Source organism: Pezoporus occidentalis, unplaced genomic scaffold, assembly GCF_034315485.1.
Source record: "Pezoporus occidentalis ecotype Australia unplaced genomic scaffold, CSIRO_AGI_Poc_V1 ctg40, whole genome shotgun sequence".
Classification (NCBI taxonomy): Eukaryota; Metazoa; Chordata; class Aves; order Psittaciformes; family Psittacidae; genus Pezoporus; species Pezoporus occidentalis.
Window position 1 is genome coordinate 405,235 of NW_026915725.1, and position 20,594 is coordinate 425,828.

At 45.1% G+C, this 20,594-nt stretch overlaps 1 protein-coding gene across 3 annotated transcripts in view; it reads left to right on the top strand.

The window, feature by feature from the left end:
• The first annotated feature begins 218 nt into the window (after positions 1-218).
• Positions 219-20,594, top strand: part of MKX (mohawk homeobox) — a 48,481-nt gene continuing 28,105 nt past the window's right edge. The window contains exons 1-5 of one of the 3 annotated variants that reach the window (XM_062633544.1): positions 219-332; positions 569-815; positions 2,872-3,031; positions 10,716-10,869; positions 11,936-12,271. In XM_062633544.1, the coding sequence (XP_062489528.1) occupies positions 634-815; positions 2,872-3,031; positions 10,716-10,869; positions 11,936-12,271 (832 nt within the window). In that variant the 5' untranslated portion in view covers positions 219-332; positions 569-633. Of the gene's footprint in view, positions 333-484; positions 816-2,871; positions 3,032-10,715; positions 10,870-11,935; positions 12,272-20,594 lie in introns of those variants that run through there. The other 2 variants (XM_062633546.1, XM_062633543.1) reach the window with 2 other exon arrangements.

A 20,594-nucleotide genomic window follows, 5' to 3' on the forward strand; every position in this document is an offset into this window, starting at 1 on the left:
GCACCGCCCCCCGACGCCGCGCTGGGCTCTGGGGTACCCTTATCGGCCGTGCCACCCTCCCCGGGGGATGGGGAGCGGCGACCCCGGCAGCGTGAGTGGCTGGGCGGCTTTGCGCATTTGGTGGTCGTTAAAAACAACTTGTTTCCCTCCCCCCTTGGGGAGGGGGAAGGGGAAAACCATTCCGGGGGAGGGGAGGGGAAGGGAAGGGGGGGAGGGGGGGGGAGAGAAAGGAAAGAAAGAGAGAGCAGGGGAGAGAGAAACACCAAACCCTACGGAAAACCCGCGCTCCGAACTATTGCGACACGGAGCGAGGAGCGCGACGGAGGCTGGCGGTGAGGTGCGAGCGACAGCGGAGCGGGCCGGGCCGCGGGAGCGGACCGGGGCTGGGAAGGAGGGGAGGGGGGGGGGGGCGTGGGAGCGGGCCGGGCAGTGGGAGGGGCGGGCTGCCCCCCCCCCGTGGGTGGGCAGGCGGCGCCCGGTGCCTCCGCGCTGCCCCCCCGCCGGTCTCCCCGAGCGGGTCTCGGCGGTTCGGCGCGGCTGCCCGGTGACCGCTGCCGCCTCCCCGCAGCGCAGAGCGAGCTACCGCACCTTGGAGCCGGCGGCCAGCCCGACGGCGGCCCCCAGCCCCCCACCATGAACACCATCGTCTTCAGCAAGCTCAGCGGCCAGGTGCTGTTCGAGGAGGACGCCAAGGAGCGGGAACGGAGCGGCCGGCCTTACGTGGGGGTTGTGGAGGGGCCGCACCACGCCGAGGTGCTGCTCCCCGACAGCCCGTCCATCAAGGAGAGCCTCAGCCTGCGCAACCGGCGGACGGGGTATGACGAGCGCTCGCCGCCGCGCACCGGCTCCGCGGGGCGGCCCTGTGTGTGCCGCTGCCGGCACTCCCGGCCGCCCCGGAGCCGGTTTTGCGGTTGCGAGATGGGTTTCTAGATGGGTTCTCTCCACGTCTGCGGGTCCGTTCTCCCTGGGACTCTCATTCCACAGCTCTATGGTGGGAAATTCCGACAGTAGGTGATGCGGAGGCATCCGTTTGGGCTGGAATGTGCCAGACAGAGCGCTTCTGTCCTGCGGTGTTTGACCTTCCTTTCTCTGCCTCTACACAAAAACAAACCGGGGAAACCGGGGCTTGTCCAGTATGATCGGGCGCTTTATGTAATTAAATTCCCCAAAATACGTGCGCAAGGCGGAACGTTGAGACCCGGTGGCTGGGAAGGCCGCGGGGCCGGGGCAGCCAGTTCGCGGTCGGGGCCGAGGCGGGCAGGCGCTGCGCGGCTCTCGGCACTTTCTCCGCCGTCCCGCGGGTTTGCAGCGCGCTGAGCGAACGGACGGGAGGGAGCTGCGTTGTCGGTGCGTTCCCCGAGGTGGGATTTAAAACGGACTAGCGCCATGCCAGTCAAGGGCTGGGCAGGGTGATATTAGGATCGGTTTTGCTAAAGAGGCAGCTGAGGTTGAGCCGCCTGCTGCTCATTTTTTGTGTGCTGGAACAGGTGAAATGGGTGGTGAGCAGAGGACGTGTTAGTTCCGGTGCCTTGTAAGCCCTAACTCGAACGGCTAAACTGGCGAGCTCGGACAGGACATTTCGGGTCAGCTTTATAAACTAGACTAAGGAGGATAGTCAGGAGGCACAAACCCCGAGGAGCTGCTTTTACTGCCGAATTTCCACCTTAATGATTGCATCAGCTCCTACTTCTAACGGCGGTGCTCGTTGATAGAACTAGCAGGTTATGTTGCCGATCGCAGCTAACCTGGGTTGCCGAGGGAGCCCTGGACGAGGCAGCGACAGCGGCTGGGCTCGTTACGGCACGGCACGGCATAGCTCGGCTGGGCTCCGTACAGCACCGCCCGGCATGACCCGGCACAGCTTGGCTCGGCTGGGCTTGCTTCAGCCCGGCTCGGCTCGGCTCGGCACGGCGCCGTAGCGCCCCCTGCCGCCGCCGCCGGTAGCTGCCGCCTCCCGGAGCCTCCGCGCCGCTCCGCGCAGCGCTGTCCGCCGCGCGAGCTGCCGGCTCCAGCCCTGCTCTGGGTTTTCCCGCTGATTCCCCGGGCTTGTTCCCTCGCTTTTATTTTCGAGCTGCCTTTTTTTTTTTTTAACAAAAGGAAACCTTTTCCTTTTTAAAAATGTATTTATTTATTTTTAACGGTACCCGAGTTTTGTCCCCCCTACTTTAACCTTTTCCCCCGTCAGGTTTCGGGCTTTGCGGGCCGCCTCGCCTCGCTTCCGGCAGAGCTGGGAACGGCACGGCGGCTGCTCCGGAGCGCTCTTTGCCGCCGGCTGCAGGCAGGGGAGCAGTCCGGGAGGTGCTCGATGCCGAGAGCAAAAACATTCAGGCGGGGTTCGGCCTCGGTTGGCTCCGGGGCAGCCCGCACCGCAGCCCTATTCTCTCGGGGGTACGGGACCGGGGCCGTGCGGGGCGGGCCCTACTCTCCCTGGAAAGCACCTCTGTAAACACACCGCCCGCCCGCCCGCCTTCAGATGCCGGGCATAGTAAGCATCGGAACACTCAAACCCTGCAGCGGCGGAGGACCCCTTAGAAGTCCCCGCAGCGGAGCCGTCCGAGCCCGCAGCAGCATCGCGGCCAGCGCCGGCCCAGTCCCTCCCCTCTGGGTCCGCTCTCCCAGACCCTCACGGGGCTTCAGGGGGAGACGCTGCCATCGCCGTCTCCTGAGCGAGGGATGCGGCGTTGGAAGACCCGAACACCCCGCGGCGACCGGGCTCTGCTGCCCCGGACAGGGTGCACCCGCGGGCGGGGATGGATGCGGGCAGGGCGCGCTCTGGGGCTGCGACACTCTCCGAGTAGGGTCCCCTTCCGAGGAGGGGGGGCCGGGCAGGTGCCCGCTGCCCCGGCCCTCAGCGCTCCTTCTCCGCGGCAGGGCGCGGCAGAGCGGCGGGAAGGTGCGGCACAAGCGGCAGGCGCTGCAGGACATGGCGCGGCCGCTCAAGCAGTGGCTCTACAAGCACCGCGACAACCCCTACCCCACCAAGACCGAGAAGATCCTTCTAGCACTCGGCTCCCAGATGACCCTGGTGCAGGTAAGGGAACCCTCTGCCCCCACCTCCGGCGACTGCTCCGGGGCATGTCATGGATGGGGGAGGGACAGGGACAAGGGACAGCAGCATCCCAAGCCCCTCTGTGACCTGAACAAGAGGCAGCAGGGGTATCAGGGGACACATCAGTGTGGCCAGCAAGATCCTGTGCGCATCTGTCCCTCTGCCCTCCCCAAGGCTTCCGTGGCAGCAGGACTGTATCCCCCAAACAGGAATCCCCACATCTGTGCTATCCTGTCCGAGGAGGTGCTAAAGATAGTCCGCAAAAGGTGTGTGCTTTCCCTCCTAGGAAAAGGTCTTCGTCCTTTAATCGCATTCATAAATGCAGTGGAAATATGTTTGCGTAGTCTTCAAAAATCTTCAGGTAAAGAAAAGAGTAATGGGAGGTTTCCGCACAGAACAGGAGTTGCTGAGGAAGCTGTTGGGAGCTACTCTTTTCCCTTTTGAAAACGGCCAAGAATAGGAACAGTTATGTTGTTCTGAGAATAATCGTCACCTGTTGCACAGCTGTTAGTATTCCCATGCAAACTGTGTGCAGTGGTGCAGCATGCGCTTCACAGTCTTACAGGAATTGTCATCATAGCGTAATTAGATGTGGGGAATAATTGTTTTGCTCTCAGGTAAAGCTCCACTGGAATGACTGGCAGTTGGGTTGCAGCAAGAGGCATAAAACTGGCTGCAAATGTTCATAAATCTCACTTCTTTGTTCTCGTTGCCATCTGGCTCTCTGCTGAAGTAGGTGGTTAAATGCTCTCAGTTGCTGAGTGATGCTATCTCAGGTCTGGATGCTGCAAAGATTTATACATTGTGAGTAATCTAATTTCCTTGCTGCAGGCTACTGCTAGGTGCATAAAATGAAACACATGTGTTTGCAGGATTGGGTCCTCAGCACTCTGACTAACACATTATGTGTCACTTTGCAAAGGACATGGAGAGAACGAATAAAATACTAGAAAAAGAAGGTGGTAATTCAGCATTATTAGTTTGAGTGCTCCTTGAAAAAAAGCCGGTGCTATGCACTTTCATCCTAGTAACAGCAAAATAGGAAACTTCTACACTTTAGTACCTCACTGTGAGACTGTTGCACTAGAAAAAACACTATAGCTTTGACAAAAATAATATTAATGTCTCAGAAAATGCCAGTTATAACTGGAAGATACAGTTAAAACAACTTCTCTTGCTTTCAAAAAATACACATGAAAGGTTTGCTCAGACTTTTAAAAATACGATTACATAAACACTATTCATTCAATGCCGCATTCAATAGGAGTACTTTATTGGACTGTGGCTTTTAGAACATTCTCGTATTTTTTACAGACTTAAAACATACACTCAGAATACATATTGGGAGACTTTCACACTAATGACATTTGGGGAGTTGTGGCAGCTTTGGTAAATCATGATGGGAATGTGAGATATGCTGTGTTAGCCTCTATAAAAGCATCAAGTGAGCCATGGCCACTGCTCCAGAGAGTTTTATGATCTGTGTAAGGTGTAGAATAAAATTAAAAGGAATCACAGAGGGCTACATTTAGGTGTGTTAGAGCTCCCTGACTCTAGTGGATTTACGCTGAAACTGAATTCAGTAGCCTTATTTCTACAAACTTTAATATCTGAAAGAGCTGTGCAAACCAGCACATCTATCTTCATTTACAGAAGCACACCATCTAAAAGAAACCCCAGATGTTTCTCCTGTCATTTGGGTGCAATGCTCTTTTAATGCAGAAATACAATAGTATATGTACAAGAGGTAAATACGTATGTCTGGCACCAGAAGTAATTCCTGAGCCTGGAAGAACAAAACAACACACACCCCATATCTACTTTTCAGATGACCAGAAAGAACAAGACTGTAATCCAGATCAAAATTCTTGTTTTCTGAGAGTGAGAGAGCAAGCGCCAGGCTGTGATCTCAGTCACACTGGGCGCATCTGAAATAGCTTCCCTGAAGGCTGAGCTGTTTCAGCAAAGCGGTATTACCGAAAGCAGGCTTGGGTCTGGCCTTCGGTATCTGTTGGAAAGATTTGCTTCTGCCCCAGGAGGACCGCTTTGCAAAAGCATCATCCACGGTCTCCTGTGATTGCTTTTCTAATCTAGCAACACCAGACATCACTGGCAAACCAGGAGCTGGTGTATGATGTTTTCTCCAGGTTTCATGCCTTTACGTTCCCTGACGCGTCTCCTGTTTCCTACTCTTCTTCCATTGTTCAGTGATGTCCTGTGGTGTTTGCTCTTGGTTGGGAATGCATGCTTGCCCCCACATCTTTCAAATCCTGTGGAGGCTGTTGTCTCTAACAGCTGTTACCTCTTCCCAGCATCCCTCATGTGCTCACACCTTGTCATTGGAAGCCCTAGGGAAGGCAGAAGGTACTGTTGAAAATCCCCTTTGGGTTTCTGCCAAAGTGCCATTTAGGGAATTCATAGTTGGGGTTTTTTGGTTTTCACCTGACTGCTGACTTTAGAAAAAGTCTTCAGCAGCTGCCTGGAAGATGATGTTGGTCGTGAGTGGTATTGTTGTACCTCTTCTCCACATGCTTTTCTTTCCTCTAATGAAACTTATTCCAGTATGCAGCATCTATCCAAAGGAGCTTTTGCAGGACTGTAGCGTAGATAAAACCAATCCTTCTGTGAGACAAAGAGTTCAACATCCAGCCTTGTTTTCTGCTGTTACTATTAGGACAGTATCTGCATGAAAGTAAGCTTTCACAGCTTACTTTCATTAGCTTTGTTATCACCCAGTTTATTCCATCTCACAAATACTTTGGCTTATCTTCCTGTTCCTGCGAGCAGGAGGGCTGTTCCTGTTGCATGTCCATCTGCACTGCAGAAGGAAAGTCAAACTCTTTCAAGGAGGTAGGATTTCACAGGAATCATAAATCATCTTGTTTCTTAATAATATGTAGCAGCGAAACCTGGGGCAAATTTTGGGCTGACTTATTCCTGAGCAGGCCAACGACGTCTTCAGGAGTCCTCAAAGCAAATGTTATTGCAGCTTTTAGTCTAACAGTCCAAAGTTTTCTACTTCCCCAACTGCCAAAGCAGGAAACCAAAAAAGCAATATAGTTTGAAAAGGCATTTTATGTTTTACTGCAATTAGATTCTAATTCAGAATCCAATAATTTGTCCTATTAATATGCTATTAATATGCTACATTTTCATTTGTATTACTACCACAGTGCTTGATTTATTTTATTTTAAATTTTGGTTCAGATGTTCTAGTAAAATAAAAAAGAAAGATGGCTGTATATTCCTTCCAGGAAGAAATATGAATGGCCTTATTGTTGAAGAGAAGCTTTTTGCAATACTAGGATTGATATATTGGTCATGTGCTGCTATGGATTTAATAGTATTCAGATTCATAAAGGCATATCTGGATTACCAGAGGAGGAAAATCACTTGATTTCTGTTCCCTTTCTGAAACTTTGGCCACTCTTAAGCAGTGAATCAGAACAAATTACAATAAAACTAAAGAGTCTCTTCTGAAGTAAAATCAGACGGCCAATATTTCATTATGCCAATATAAGTACCTGATGGTCTTTGGAAATGACTGAGTTGCTATAAAATACAAATGCTGGAAATCACATTCATTATCATTCTCCTTGGGTTTTGTCTGTTTACTTTTTGAAGAACTACACGATCGTTACTTTACAAGAATAGTGAGTTTCATCGTGCCTTTTTTTTCAAGATACTTAGTTCTTTGTGAGGTTTCTGAGACACGGATTTTCCCACTGGCTTTTATGTAAGTCATTGTTTTCGTTTTCTTTTATTATTCTCAGAGTTCATGGTAGTGTAACTTGGGACCATGGTAAAGGATGGATGGCTTTTGGCAGCTTTGATTTTTTCTTCTTGTAATACTTAAGTAAGTGTGGTCCAAACAGGCACTTGTAGTGAGTAGGACCTACAGCAGCAGGCAGACAACTTTTGAAAGACCATGTGATGCACAAGGTAGCTTTTGGGATGCTTAAAATTAGTGACAAAACTGGCCTTGGCTTTAAAGGAGCCAAGAGCAGCCTGTAATAAGTGTTTCTGGAGTGAGTTTGCTGCTTTTTGCTTTAGCAGAAAGCTTCTCTTGTAAATGTTGGCCTCAGATGCTTTCAAAATCATAGAATCATAGAATTGTTTAGGTTGGAAAAGACATTAAAGATCATAAAGTCCAAATGTTAACCTAGCCAAGTCCATCACTAAACCATGTCCGTAAGCACCACTTCTACCATCTTTTAAGTACCTCCAGGGATGGTGACTCCACCACTTCACTGAGCAGCCTGTTCCAATGCTTCACAACCCTTTTGGTGAAGAAATTTTTCCTAATATCCAGTCTAAACCTCCCCTGGCACAACTTGAGGCCATTTCCTCTTGTCCTATCACTTGTTACTTGAGAGAAGAGACCAACAGCCACCTCACTACAACCTCCTTTCAGGTAGCTGTAGAGAGCAATAAGGTCTCCTTTTCTCCAGGATAAATGTCCCCATTTCCCTTAGCTGCTCTTCATAAGACTGCTCTCTAGCCACTTCATCAGCTTCATTGCTCTCCTTTGGACACACTCCAGCACCTCAATGTCTCTCTTGTAGTGAGGTGCCCAGAACTGAACACAGTATTTGAGGTGCAGCCTCACCTGTGCTGAGTATAGGGTAACAATCTCTTCCCTAGCCCTGCTGGCTACACTATTTCTTATAAAGGCCAGGATGCTCTTGGCCTTCTTGGCCACCTGAGCACAAGCTGGCTCATGTTCAGCCGGCTGTTAACCAACACCCCCAGGTCCTTTTCCTCTGAGCAGTTTTACAGCCACTTTTCCATAAGCCTGTTGGCATTGCACGGGGTTGTTGTGACCCAAGGGCAGGACCCAGCACTTATTAAACCTTGCACCATTGTCCTCAGCCCATCAATCCAGCCTGTCCATATCCCTCTGCAGAGCCTTTTTATAGTCCAGCAGATCAACGGTCCCACCCAACTTGGTGGGACAACATCTGCAAACTTACTGAAGGTTCACTCGATCTCATCATCCAGATAATTTATAAAGGTATTAAGCAGAACTTGCCCCAATACCGAGCTGAGCCATGGGGAACCACTTGTGACCAGCTGCCAACGGGATTTAACTCCATTCATCACCAGTCTTTGGGCTTGGCTGTCCAGCCATCTGGCATACCCAGAGAAGAATACGCCTGTCCGAGCGATGAGCAGCCAGTTTTAGCGAGGAGGATGCTGTGGGAAACAGTGTCAAAAGCTTTATTAAAGACTAGGTAGACATCATGGAAGCGGATCATATTAGTCAAGCAGGACCTGCCTTTCATGCTGGGCCTGAGCACCTGTATGTTCTGTGTGATGGCACTTAAGATGATCTGTTCCATAAAGAGCATGAGAACAAGGTACAATATATTTGTCTCATTAGGAAATAATGATCAAATACTACTATTTCCTCCTCTCATAGCAGAAGACTTAAAATATGATTCATCTTTTCATATTGATATGCAGAAAGCAAAGCATTGGCATGGGAAGAATGAGCCCAAAATAAACCAAGAGTACCATACAAAAATCACTCCTGCTAAATTTAATTGCTTTTATGTATGAGTCACACTAATACTACCCATCTTTCTTTTCTGTACATGGCACTTCACTGATGAAATATTTCAGTATGTAATGAAATGGAGCATAATGAAATTTTTCTCGTGAGAGGTTGGAAAGCTGTCAGCTTTGTAAGATGCTGCAGTAACTGCTGTAACATTCAGTGAGACTGTGGATTGATCCATCTCTATCATTACATACTTGATTTCAGAGTTACACTAAATCATGCAGCAGCCAGGTGACTGCCAGCTGAACAGTCTGGAGTGAGTTTGTTAACAGCTTTAGAAAGTGGATGAATTCCAGTCCACCCTTTCTCATTTATTATAATGATTGCTGTGTCAATGTGATGAATATAAACTCGTAGCCTTGGAAGAGAATGAAAATTACTTACTCTTCTCTGTGAGATACAGTTTTGGTCTTCTAACCCGTTGCAGTAAACTACATGGTGTGTAAACTTAGGTGTTTGACACCCGAACACTGATACAGGGCTCACTGTTATTTTTGGTGAAACCCTGTTGCATGCAAACATTAAGTAAAATCACGGTGACAGGCTAAAGGTGCCATTGCTCATTTCTGGGTGAGAGTTTGAACTGAAATTCCATTTTCCCTTTAAGCAGATAGTGTTTATTTTTCTCATAATCACCCTAGAAGAGATTATTGATACAGCATAATCAGCCAAATGCTTCTGTGCAGTTTATACAACCTGAGCTACAATAGACAGATGACAAAACTAGGGCCAAAATCCAGCACTGAGGTCTACAGTTTGGCTTTCTAGTAGGTGGGGTAGCATGTATTGATAAATTATGTGTTAACTTGCTTTGCAGGTTAGCATAAATTAAATGGTATGATCATTCCCAGGTCAGAATATGACTGCAGTGATCTCCAGCTTCCTCTATGTGAACTTTCACAACACAAAGATGTGAGTGGGACTATAGACTCCCAACATTCTTTACATTCTCCTTTGCAAGTAATGCTACTCCACCTCTGTCTTGCAGAGGTCATGTCAAAATACCCTTATTCTTGCAAGGAGTAAATATCATTTTAAGACCTGATTTATCATTAAACAAATATTGTTAGAGTGTAGGTAGCTTGCCTCTGCTCTCTCTTGTAGTAAGGTTATGCTAAGGTCACCCTGTCAGTATCAAGTATTTCCTATTTTATGTATTTTTAAGTTACAGTAGAATCAAGGCCAGCATTTTCTTAGGTATGCTTTCATGTTAAGTCGCTGGAAGTACATGCATCCCACTTGGTGGTTTAATTAGCACTGCTGGCTCAGATGACTATACTTGCTCTTTTGCTGCTATGGTGCCTGAAACACTGTGAAATCTTGTGTTTGAGCCTTTGTGGTGACCCTGTATGCTAGAAGGATACCAACATGCATCCCTTTTGTAATGTCAAACTCTTAAAAAGCACTGTGCAGCTGAGAAGGAATACAAGCCAGTCTCTTGTTTAGTAATCCCCTTGTGAAGAATATGAATCCTCAGTGGTTTTTAGGGCTTCCACAACAGAAAGAGTTCACAAAAACTGCTGTGCTGTAGAGCAAATGGTTGATTTCTGCAGTGACTGCAAGTACATTGGTACATTGTATTCTGTGTAAGACTTTCCTGATACCCACTCTCTGTCATACTTGGAGTACTGATAAAACATGAGGGAGAATTTGGGCTTTTATGTAACCAAATTCAGAATGTTTCTTTTTTTCTCTTCAACAGCTTTATTATAGCCTACATAAATGTCAAAGGCAGATTACCGAACATTACCTATTAATTTGAATTTAGGATATTAGCAGTATATCAAAGGTTCATATTAAAAGTTCAGGCCAGTATCTTTAAGACAAAACAAACAAAAAGATTAATATAAAAGGAGGATTTGGGAACACCTTAATTAAAACTTTGTTCATAATGAGGGTTTGCTAACACTTGAGAAGGGTGGGAAGCCTGAAACTGCCTTTCTGTCTGAGGCTCCTGTTCTGCTCTGGGATAGTATTCATGGACTTTTGTTCATGTTTCCCTTGCTTGCAGTTTTCTTACATAAACCTCACGAAAACCCTATGAGTTAGATTTGTTTATTTGCATCATTTTCAAGGGAAACTAATACATTGATTTGTGTGCAGGTATCCAACTGGTTTGCCAATGCAAGACGTCGGCTGAAGAATACTGTCAGGCAACCAGACCTTAGCTGGGCTTTACGAATAAAACTGTACAACAAGTATGTTCAAGGAAATGCTGAACGACTCAGCGTGAGCAGCGATGACTCATGCTCTGAAGGTTTGTTGATGCTCTTCTTATCAGTTTTAGGCCGAATAAAATGTACTTAGAAGGTATCAGGTACCTTACGTTAGCTCTGATTCCTCACAAAACATGCTCTGTGCTGTATTTGGGGCCCAGACACTCCGCACCCTTTCAAAGTGGGATTGTGTAGGTTAACTGGCGGGACAGTCTGGTTGGGTGTTATAGCATCATTACTAGAAAAATAGTCATTAGTTCATTAGATTCTACAAGCCTATTTCTTTAATCTGCATTAAAGAAAAAAAATTGATTACTCTTGTTGGTTTAAGGAAATGAGAAATCTCTTGACTGTTACTTTCCTTGATGTAAGGACTGTGGCAATATCACACCATTAACAAGATAATCTGATTAACAAGAGAATCTGATTAACTTCAGTGAGGTTTATTGTACGGTAAACTGAATATTATTGTTATTTATTTTATGTATTTTGCCATCAGTTTATTTCCTTAAAAGGTACACTGAAATTCTCTCTTTTATCCAAGTGAACAGATGTAGGATTTTTTTAAGTAACACCCTGTGTTTTTTAATAGAACTTTTCTATTAATTACATCTGTGGGTACTTTTTTTGGTTGGATGGAGATGGAGACACATTGACAGGAACAAATGCTGTAGAACATTGTCAGAAATCTGTATGTGAATTTTTAGAAGAGTATGTTTCAATTACCTTCGTTCCAGTTTCATTTTGAATAATACTGTAGTATTCAGGAGAACCAATTTTCAAGTTAGAACTCAGCTTATTCACACAGATTTTTAAATGCTTATCAGTGATGTAGGTCACTTCTCATTTTTTTCCACCTGCCTTGTATTACTCATGAACAAATTAGACAGAGGCTGTTTTTTAAGTTAATTAATTTGGAATAGCTGGAACATCTGAGAACCTTGGGAACTGCTGTGAGCAATGTGTGAGCAGAAGAAAATGAAAATAATTTTCTAAAGCTGAAGGCTGAAGTTGCTATATTTATAACATTTTAAAACATGTAGAGGGAGCTTCTTTTAAAATATTAGGTATTTGATGTGTTCTGCATCTTTGTCCTTTTGTTTTCAGATGGGGAAAATCCTCCAAGAAACCATATGAATGAAGGGGGATATAACAAACCAGTTCATCACACTGTGATTAAAACTGAAAATTCAGTAATAAAAACAGGAGTGAGACCAGAAACAAGTGCCAATGAGGATTATGTGTCACCCCCCAAATACAAAAGCAGCTTATTGAATCGTTACCTAAATGACTCGTTGAGACACGTCATGGCTACTAATGCAGCTATGATGGAAAAAACAAGGCAAAGGAATCACTCTGGTTCATTTAGTTCCAATGAATTTGAGGAAGAATTGGTGTCTCCATCATCATCAGAGACAGAAGGCAATTTTGTCTACCGGACAGGTAAGGGATTCTTTCTGCATCATTTCTAATACAGCCAGCTTTGGTGAATGGTGTCACTTGAAATGAGTGTCACCTGATCATGCCTTTTATGAGAGTGGATGACTCTTATCCATCCTTTCACGTGAGAGTGGATAACTCCTGTCCACACTTTCATTCACTGGAGAAGCTCTACCTGCAGTATTGTAGTTAAATGCTTTTACTGACTGCTAATGAAGCTGGAGCTATGGGGCCGATTTTTTAAATGACACTTAAAAGCTGGTTTTGGGAGCTTTAAGACAAGCCTAAAAAAGGAGAAAACTCCTAAAATAAGGGAGGACTAGGGCCCGATTAGAGCACTCACTAGGACTAGGGGAGGACTGGTACCCCAGCTGGGAGGAAAAGAAGGGCTTTGAAATTTCAAGGTGGCTGTTCGTGGAACTTACATGAGCCATATGCCTCCCATGCATGAACACTTTCCCTTGTTGTGCAGCATCTTTTCTGTCCTTTTCACAGTGTTTCATCCAGTGCATGGCCCTTTAGTGCTCATGAATCTCTTACAAATACATAGATTAGTTTAGAGCAATTTCTATATCATTGTCCAGAGATAGTGCACTGAGCTAAGGGGCCACAGACTTGACCATTAAATATCTTGGCTCAGTGTTCTTTTGAAGAGTTACACATCATTTATTATTTTAATCTTATCAATAAAAATATAAAATATCATGCACTTTGTTACCAGTCAGAGGAAGGCACATGGGACTGCCTGCTTCATGCCAGTAAATTGCTGTAAATCAGGGTGAGATCAGGACTTGCTCAGTCCCTGTGGGGCAGGGAGTCCTGGAAAGCTCCTCTTGTGAAACTTGCCCTGTATTCCTGTGGGGCATAAGGCAAAGGCTGTCTGTCCTCTTATCTTTCTAAAAAATGAGGTTTTGCATCCCAAGTTCTGGAGGTCTCTGCCAGCACCTCAGGGTTTACAGCCATCGCAGCAGCACTTTGTGTTGTCCAAGGGACTTTCTCATGGGGGTTATTCTCCCAGGGACCACCCTGTGGGCAGCTTTGCTTTTGGGATGGATGAATATTGATTAAAAGCACTGCAGGGCTTCACACTGAAGTTCATACAGATTAAGATGATGTTGGTTCCCCTTGGCTTCTCTGGCAGGCAGGTTCAGGTGACACTCGCTTTTAAAACCTCTGAAGTTTGCAGTCTTTGCCCTCTCTTTTCTGGCACGTTTCATGTGTTTATTTGCTCCTATAGAGGGGCCACAAGGACTTCAGGAGGCTGAATGTGCTGGTGAGCATAGGGGGACATTAATGTGTGCAGCTTGTCAGAGGATAACCGAGGTGGCAGAGTGGGGGCCCTTAGGAGAAATGAGATCTCTTGGGGAGCAAGAATAGTGCAAGCATGATAAGTAAGTTTCAAAAATTAACTCTGCTCATTCAGCTTTATTTTCCAATATACCAAATGCATTTGGACCACATTATGGGCATATTGTCTGCCAAGTTTTATTTTTAAGTGAAAAGTTACTCAAGAACAGATGCAGCAGCTCAGATATGGAAACTTCTGGTTTTCTGTACTTTTCTGTGCTATAACTTAAAAATGGACACGATGACTTCTTTAAAATTGTAATAAATTTGCAACTGGATTAAGTTATTCTTGCCAAGTTTCAAGCTGTACTGAAAAACATGGTCTTTAATGGGAATGCTGAGACAGGCACACTGTAACTGTGCGAGTTCACAAAAACTGGTACATTTGTCCTTAAGGTTCATAACTGACATTCCTGGAGCTCCTCTTGAGATTTTATGTAAGTCAGTTCCTTGATATCTTTGTTAATGTTTTGAAGTGCTATGGCCTTTGATGTGAACACACCAGCAGCTCTCAGGATACAGTTTTATTCTTTCTACACTTCCAAAGCAGGCAATCAGTAACCTGTTGATAGAAAGAAAAAGATCATTTGCACATACTTTGTTATTTGGTATATCCTTCTTATATATGTGCGTGCATTCAGGAAATAATGGGTACAAATAGGCTTTTTCCAGCTGCAAAATTACAGTATTAATTAATGATTTTCTAATGATAATTATGCAGAAACTGAGCCCTTCATGAGCAAAGGAGGTATTGTAAAGTTACCGTTCATTCATAAAATCTGTTTACAAATAGATTAAATTATCCAAATAATTCTTAGATATGAAGAGATAAATAAGGATGTTTTATTTTTTAATGTCTTTTCTCTGTGATTTGAATACCTGCGATGGCAGTTTTAAGTGCAGTCATGTAGCAGAACTGTATCTGTGTTCTCAAAGAGAGCGGTAATCCATTTTGGTTAAGCAAAATAACAGGGTATGGCTGACTGTACCACTCATACCTTCCTGAAAGCAGCAAGCGTATTTGTGAGGTACCGCCACTTACAAGGAGGTCCCCACTGAAATTTTTTGTTAAGCAAAGCAGCTGATTTTTAACACAAAGGGGTTGAAGCAGAATTGTGAAGTCCCTCCTGGATGTTTTAAAGACAATTTGAGTGGTATTTAAAAAAAAAACACAGAGGGGAAGGTGATTGACATTTTATTTTTGAGACATGTTTGGCAAGGTTGCTGTACTCCTAAGAGCAGGCGGCCATTGGCATTGAAGCAAATTCCTTATTGTGCTTTCACTGGAAAAGAAACTTTTCATAGTAGATTGTGAGTAGAAAGCTTACTCACTGCATCTGGTTCATGTTACGGGCCAGACCCTGAGTTCAGGTACATCAGTGTGTCTGGAGTGACTTTGCTCACCCAGTGCCTAGGGTCAGGGTGGCTACGACCGCCTCAACAGCCTGTGCCAAATTAACAGGGTACAAGTGCAGTGTCCAATGACGAAACCGAGAAATTACAGTTTAAAGTTTATAAGGAAAACAGGCTCTACAGTTTCCCATTGCGGTTATTAACATGCTTATAAACACAGGACCATATGCTACTCTAGCTTCTTGCAACTGGGAAATCACAGTTAAAGATCAAGGACAGGCTATATAACTGACTGTCAGGAGAGCAGCCTCGCTTTATACCTCTGCACAATTGCGAGTTCATGGAAAGCAGCTTTAGTGCTGGGGTGGGAGCAGCAAATCCTGAGCTGGAGGCCTCACAGGTGCAGTGTCCATACTGCCGCTGCTCCCAGCCACTCCATACCACTCTGGCTGCATGTCCTGGGGAGCTGGGGAGCTGCAGCGGGACGTGGCGCAGGCAGCAGGGAGAATGGAGCATCTGGGAAAGAGTGCAACTGTACTTGGATATGTCACATATGTGAGCGTTTCTGTCGTAAACTGATACACTTATGTATATAACGTGACATACGTGAATGTGCTCACTTAAGTCAGAAAATTTCAGTTTGGATTAATCATAGTGAAGGTATAATGTATAAATATATATAATTGGTCAAATATGTGTCTTAAACTGACCGCTGAAAGGCTTGGTTCAGTGTTTGCGTTTAGTTAAAAATCCATGTTGGAGAACAAGTTTTCATTAACTCCTTGGCATGCTGTCATTCACAGCAGGTTCTCTGTGTGACAGGAATAACCAAAACCAGACTTGCCTATCTGTATTTGCTGTACAAATGCATGCAGGAACAACACTCTGACTGCAACAAGCGCCCCAGAAATCTATAAAGAAAAGATCTAATGATGTTTATAGTGAGGCTGGACATAAATCTAAAGCGGCAGAAGCAGTCTTTGGTTTATGGATCGCTAAGATGCTGACTTTTCCTGTAATCACACTGCAGTGCTCTGCGGGTACCTGATCGTCAGACACCTGTGGGAACAAAATGTTCTGTATCGTTACAGCACAAGGAAATGAAAAATCCCAGCTTTCTGGGGTATCGCTGTCTGGTGAGCTGTGCTTGGTGAATGAAAGCAAAAATTAAAATGAGAAAAAGAGAGATGAAATGGCAGGACAGGGAGTTTTCTAACTTTTTTTCTGCAGGCAGATTTTCATTGATTTCACTTTGTATGTTATTTAGCACAGTAGAAAAGCCAGAACAAATAAAAATGGTGAGGAAACTAAAGACTTGCAGGCCTGGAAAGGAGGGTGGATTTTAAATAAACTCATGAATGGTTGATTTTTGAACATGTTTGATCTCTATTTTTAGATGTTTATACTCAGGAGTGTGCTCCGTTTCTGATGTTTTCATTACTACTGCCTTTTTCTTTCCTCTCGCCTTCCTTTCTTACTTTCATTTGGATCTTGCAAAGTTTGTGATTTATTAAGCATGATCCTGGGTCATTTATCGCAGCACACTGAGCACCTCTGATGAGACCCTCAGCACACTCCAGGATCAGGCCCACATTCATAAAGAGCGCTTAAATGTAAGGCTATAGCCATGCACATAACTGCTACAGAGAGGCACACGCAAGCTGCAGAACAGTGCTGTGATTTTGTGTGGTCCTTGCCAACTTTTCCTCACAATTTAACATTTTTAGAAATTAACATGTAATTTAAAAATGAGCTATAAAATTTAAAAGCATAATATGAACACAATGGAACCTGTTTTTAGAGACAACTCAAGGGACCCGCAAAAACCACTAGTACCAGGGACTTTTGTAAGTTTGATCTAAACCGTATTGGAGACCTTGGGGATACTTTAAAGTAAATGGTAACCTGGGAGAGCTGAAGGAGGTCCTTGTTGCAAATCCTAATGTCATCCAGAAGTGAAATGGAAAAGGGGAATGTCAAGTACCGTATTAAATGCACACAGCAGCATAACTGCAATTTGAAGGTTACACGGTTAAGATCCTATTTCTGCAGGAATTTTATTATTACATGACCTGATTCGTCAACACTGAAATAGCATGGAATTGAGAACTGAGGAGAGGACTGCGTGTAATTTGCTGTTCTGTTGTTTTTTCTGAAGAAAGATTAAAAGGAAATGGCTTTACTACAGGGACAATGTCAGGTTTAATATACCAGATGTGACAACCCAAACATGAGAATTCTAAAGATCCTGCCTGTTCCCTGCTAGTTAAATTGTTTTTTCACTTTTTGTATTTCTTACAGTTTGAACAGCAAAAATCAAATAAGATGTTTTGTAATTCTTTTTAGTCTTTTGGTTTCTTCGTATTTGAGCTGCAGGGAGAATGGGTCAGGATTATTTCCACATGACCCTGGAAAACAGTGCTTCATCAAAACTGAGTAGTTTCTTTGTGGAAAGGTAGGAGTCTCAGCCCCTCTCAGGTAGGGGAGCAGGCAGTGGTGGCTGGGCTGGGAGCATCGATGGTGCTGGGGACAGAGCACCCACGCAAACGCCTGGGCACCCCAGGCTTGCAGGCAGGCAGGGGAGAGCTTTGCCTGGAGCCAGTCCTATAGGGAGGAGAAACAGAGCGCCTGGCAGCAATGGCTTTTCTGAGCCATTTCTCTCCACTCCCTGCTTTTAATGGTCAGTTTTGTGGGAAAAGAGAGTACTTGTTTGCTCACAGGTGCTGGGTGCAAACACTGCATCCTTGTTTTATCTGTTTGTTTACAGATGCAAATGACTATGAATGCTTTGGGCTTCTTTTTTTTTTTTTTTGGAGTTTAGGCTATGTGCAAGTCAGATGTGCTTCTAATAACCGCATGTTCATGGGCATAATTCAGGTATAATTGCTGTGGAGACCTCCTGTGGCAGAGGGGGTGCGCCTCTGCTGGTTTTGCTTCTGTTGATGTCATGGCCAATTTTCCATGTCCTTCAGTAAAAAATAGCTCAAGCCAGTTGTTTGGCTGCAGAGGATTTTCTTCAAGTCAGTTTGCCTCAGGACTCCTGACAGCTTTATCATCGCAGAGAATAAGATGTTCTTACATGAATGATTTGAAATGGAAAAGATGACAGCATCTGACCAGAAAATCAGAGGGATCAAAAAAAATCAGGGGATAAGCCATGTTTCCATGGCCGCAGGTTGCTGCTGCCTGTGCCGGTACAGCAGCTCGCCTCTGTTTCTCTGAGATCATTAAAAATTCCCCAATGCAAGTATTCGCAGCAGCAGCCAAAAAAGCAGCAGACCCCTGCGCTTGCCCAAGATCTCTCCCAGACACAGCAGGAAAAATGTATGGTGCTGTCACTGATGGCTAACAATGATATATTTTAATACTCCTCTCTATAGTTAGCCAGTGCTCCGGGCCTCAGTAAGCGCTGTTCCCCGGTAAGCCTTGGACTGCATTCATTTAGTGAAGGTGTGTGTTAAAAAAGAAATAATTATCCCCATTTTCCCATTGTTCCAAACTTCTTCAGAATTATACTTTGTCTTAAAACCTGGGGCCAACCCAAATCTGAATGTTTCAGGAAATTATGTGCATGGAAAAGCACATGATCATAAATCAGACTGTTTTGCAGTTTTAGCTGCAGACTACATGGCTAGTAATGAATATAATAAGGAAATTAGTAAGAAAATTAGCAGTTAATTTAAGGAGTGTTTAAAAAGTGTGTGAAACTACAGCTTGGGAAAACTGATTTAGTGAAATGGATGTGATTCCTTCTTCCCTTCCACTGCCTGAGTAGGATGTTCCTGGATTTCTGGGCTGATCTCTTGCAGCAGAAATGTCAGGCTTCAATCCTACCTTACAGTGCATCAGCTGCTGTGGCTTTTGCACTGATTCAGGGGATCCTCAACCTTGCAAAACTACAGCCACTGCTACTCTAAGCAGTTGCATGTGTTGCAAAAGGAAGCACTACTTGAATGAGGAAGGCAAAGGGGGTTTGAGGGAGAGATAACCAGACAAGAGAACGGGAAAATGGACCAGTTTGAGCAGAGGAGCAGAAAGGTCTCAGTGCTGCAGTCCTGGTACAGCAGCCAGAGATGGAGTGGTGCAGCATCAGTCAGGAGAGTGCGTTTGCGTCCTGTGGGTCATCCACATAGTCTGGCCTCCCTGTGCTTCATGGACGTGTGTGCAGAACAACCCTGCCACTGCAGCTTTCCCCCATATGCTTCTGGGACACAAAGGAGGGTATGTCTGCTCTCTCCTCTACTCAGGAAACCCAGCAGCAAAATACATTTACCAGCTGTCTGTGACAAAGAGGGGATGTAGGCCAACGAGCATGAAAAATACGGCACAATTTTAAACATGAAAGAGAAAAAAAGAGGAACAAAATATGAGTGTTTGCAAAGCCATAAACACAGAGATGTGTGCTGTCACCCCATCAGGTATGGCTTTGAAATCACACAACTTTATATATCACTGATTAGAAAGCGTTTCTGAGGGCAAAGCCATGGTTGGGGGCAGATCACCCTGGTGCTAGGTTGCAAGAAAGACTTGGACAGGCTCTGATACCAGAATGTGCCCATTCTGCTTCATGTGGGTCTCCAGCTGACTCTCTGTGGCACCTATATGAAGAAAAGAGATTGCAGGGATAAAACCCTTGCTTTTTGCTCAGTGAATTGCATACGAAATCTGTTATCTTCTTCACGAGTAACTGCTGTCTTTGGTGACGCTTACCTATATGCACTCATCTATATGCAGTGAAGCAAAGTGTGACCAGGAGGGGATGAGGTGCAGGGAAGACAGGCACAGGTGGGACAGGGTAGTAGCAGGAGGAGGACGAGGGCTGGACTTCTCACATTCCGGGGCAGTGAATATAAAGGAATGGTGAGCCCATAAAAGTTTCACTTCTTTCTGGAAAATATGTCTGAATTGAAACTTTATACCTGGCGTGGGGTTCCTGCATGTCCCAACCTCCCTTCTGCTGCTGGGGAGAAAGAACACCACTTTGGGTGATGTCCTGGTAGATCCTGCTTGTAGCATGGACTGTCCTCCGTGCAGTGTTACAGTGCTGCTGTTCATGTTAGTGTAGTTAAGGCTGTATCTGTGTTTCCATTAGAACCCTTTTAATCCGTAAATTTATGACCCAGCTGTAAAAATTCAATCCAGACTGAAACTTGGCATGGGCAGTGTTCGTTCTCCCATCTGTGGAAGGGATTTAAGCAGGTACATCCCAGTAATAACCATCTGAGCTAGGCTTGTCAGTTTGGAGCATGACTGTTGAATAAAACCGTGAGCTTCTCAGTAGTCCTGGAGTTTGAAATAGGTTATGCCCATGGTGAGACTGGTGAATTTCAGCTTGTTTGTATTCAGTCAAATAGCTGTAAATAAAGAAAATGTTTTGGGTTTTTCTGTGTTTGCTTACATGCACAAGCACATGCATTTTCCTTACCGTGGCAGTGTTTTGATGTGGGTGGCAAATGCATGACACTCTGCAGGGTCTGTCTCCGAAGCAGGGTTTGATCACTCCCAGGTAGGGTAAGAAATTGTATTCACTCAGGTGTGAACAGTAGAATCCATCTAGAGATTGTAATAGAAAAAAAAAAAAAAAAAGGAAATAAAAAAGACCAGTTTGTTTTCTTTTGAATGGGAT